General features: G+C 44.4%; 1 protein-coding gene across 1 annotated transcript in view; it reads right to left on the reverse strand.

Moving 5' to 3' along the window:
• The window catches only part of T265_00092 (hypothetical protein), a gene marked incomplete at both ends in the record, with an annotated part of 21,923 nt that overhangs the window by 11,446 nt on the left and 7,572 nt on the right, over positions 1 to 2,905 (reverse strand). The window contains one exon of the mRNA XM_009163749.1: positions 841 to 957. Coding sequence (XP_009162013.1) covers positions 841 to 957 — 117 coding nt within the window. The remainder of the gene's footprint in view (positions 1 to 840; positions 958 to 2,905) is intronic.

The following is a 2,905-nucleotide window of genomic DNA, read 5'->3' on the forward strand; positions in this document are numbered from 1 at the left end:
TATATATATATATATATATGACATATATGACACCACCAGCGTATTATTCCATTAGTAAATGAACAGTATTTGCTTAACAATAATTGCTAACATGTTCGTTCAACTGTCAACCAGGACTGGTAAGGCTGCACATCAGGTAGGCACATATTTCGAATTTCACAAAGTAAAAAAATCCATATCAGCTGAAACCTGGGATTAACATTGCGCTGCACACTCGGATAATGGACCTTAGGAACGATAAATTGTTCCAAGTCTCAAGTTAGCACTACCGGACTAGAGTTCAAGAAGAAAGACTGATCGAACTTCAGTGAAAACGGCTACACGATGAGTCCTGAAACCGGTCGAACGAGAGTTGGACTTTCGGCGAGTTTTGAGCGCCTTTTTATATCCCTATAGTAATAAAAAACAACTTAAACACGCCCTATTTTTATGAATATGAACGTAAAACTCTCGGCTCTCCAATTAAAGTCTTCTACTTAAATACTTGAACTAATCGAATAAATTAATTACATATATGTGTAAGTTAATATTGCTTTACATTTGAAATATATATTTTTCTGGCGATTTTTTAGGAATCGTATTGTTTAAGATGAAATCAGAGCATGGTTTTAAGATCTCAAGAGGATGACACTGCTATATTACTCCTCAAGCGGATACATTCTGGGACTGAGGAATCTTATTCATCACTGAGGATTTCTGTTCACTAGCAACCTTCTGGGACCCCAGCGAGAGGGGGAATGCGCTATATTGCAAGCATATGTAGACCATGTGAGCGCCCCAAACGGACGCTCAAAATCGGATGAAAATGTAGGCATAGCATCAAATGGCGAACTTACATACCTTACAACACTTCAGTTCCTCTAAATTGTCTGGAAATGTGGGTACGGGCAGATTCTCCTTGTCCATCGACACCGGCTGACGGGTCCAGAAAATTTCGGACAATTGAACATCACCAGACTGTACCAAAGAGACGGACAGTAAAACATATTTTCCAATACGGTTGATAGAGATACAGGGTACCGAAAACACTCCTCGAAGTTGAAGTTAACCGAGCACTGAATTAGACATCCTCGAAACCATTACCAGCTATGGGGAACACAAAAAGGAGCCCTTGGACCGATAAGGTTCCCAGGAGTGGGACACAGATTACGTCACGAAATGAATATTAACCGTATCTCGTGTCTTTATGTAACTTACACAACCGTCCAGTGAACATATAACAAGAGGTCAAGAAGTATCAAAAAATACAACTTGTTGACGGAAATGAATTTGTTCCAAACCCTACAAGTTCAACCAACATTGCTATAAAGGGGGAGTTAATAGTGGGGACCCTGGCTCAGTTCAGCTCAGTTTCTCAGCTGCAAAACCATGTAACAAAGTGCAATATTTTCGGCTGCCACAGCTTCGCTCATCGAAGATAAGGAGAATAAGGGAATGGGAGTGGTGCGCAGGTGACCTTGACGTCCGTTCCCAAACCTGAAAAGGGGTTACTTGTACCAGGTAAGATACAACACGGTCAGGATATCTTACAGAAACAGAACTAGTACTATGAATGATAGAAGACAGCTGGTGAGCATTAGGCTTAGATAGAGGGATAAATCAACATATACCACGAAAATACGACTTCCCATTACACATTATCATCGACAGCATGACATCAGTGTTCAACACCGTTCCTTCGGTGCCGTACAACCATGATTCATTTGAAAGCCTTATTCTGAAGAAAAGAATAACGATGAACGGGGAAGGGACTTCGTGCTAGCTAACTACAATCATTCCGAGGTGCCTTGCCTACCAGACACTCATTCAGGCAATCTGTATATAAACTGACAACGGGAACGCCATTGTCATCGTTTCGCAGCTATATCTCACAGTGTCTCCAATCAGGCTCAGTGGGTGTCATGCGGTCACCATCATGGAAGACGAGTTGCACTGACAGAAACCAAGGTCAAGGTTTGGCCATCGCCCTACTCACACCTTTGATTTGGGCATCGAAAACGGCACCCCCTTCGGCAAACGGTAGTTCGATATACGCAACACATCACAATCAACGCAGCTTCTGGTACTCTACGAATTTTTCAGTGGAAGTACCTGTTGCACAACCGACAACTCGCTCTACAATTGCCTCGTTGCGGATTCTCCGACACTAACCCACACGAGCTCTGGCTGGGGGACAACGATTATCGAACACCTGAAGTCGTCCAAGTTCCGCCACTCAAACAGACCAAGTCTCACAGCCATGCAACAAAACAGCCCGAACTCTAGCCTGATACACACGTCCCTTGGGATTCATAGGTACACCACTTTGATGCCACGGGTGTTTCAAATTAGCAACATGGTCCGAGCCTTGCAGATTAGGGCACTGACCTCATCTGTCACACTACAGTCGGACCTAATGCAACTCATAAGATGTGTAAACCGCTCCAGAACATCGAGTGTCTCACCCTGGATTGTACGTAGCATGTTCAGTGACCGCATGTCCAGGAGCATGAACTTAGGGTTTGTGGGTGCCAAATGCACACCAGAGGACGGGATGACTTAGGTAAGTTTACCCAGAAAACCTGCGCCTTCTCCTTTTCGAAGACGACAACGATGTCGCCTACATATTCCAGATCGACAAGGTTGTTGCCAAAGGCTATTCGAACTCCAGGGTTTTGGATACTGTTCAGCGTTCGCCTCGCTAATCTCATCGATCACGAAATTGAATGGGAATGGAGGGAATGAGCATCCCTGACAGACACGGCTTTGTGTAGGGGAGCTTTTGGAGAGCCCTTCATATGGCTCATCTGTAACATCCTTTCGGTGCCCAACTGCCATGTTGTCCGAAGGAAGCACGAGGACTGAGATACTGCCAGGTTGCCCAAGTCTAGACACAGGAAGTCGAGAGGTAGAGGTCGGGTTCGAA

The sequence above is a fragment of the Opisthorchis viverrini genome (genome assembly GCF_000715545.1).
Source record: "Opisthorchis viverrini unplaced genomic scaffold opera_v5_1, whole genome shotgun sequence".
In the NCBI taxonomy this organism is placed as follows: Eukaryota; Metazoa; Platyhelminthes; class Trematoda; order Opisthorchiida; family Opisthorchiidae; genus Opisthorchis; species Opisthorchis viverrini.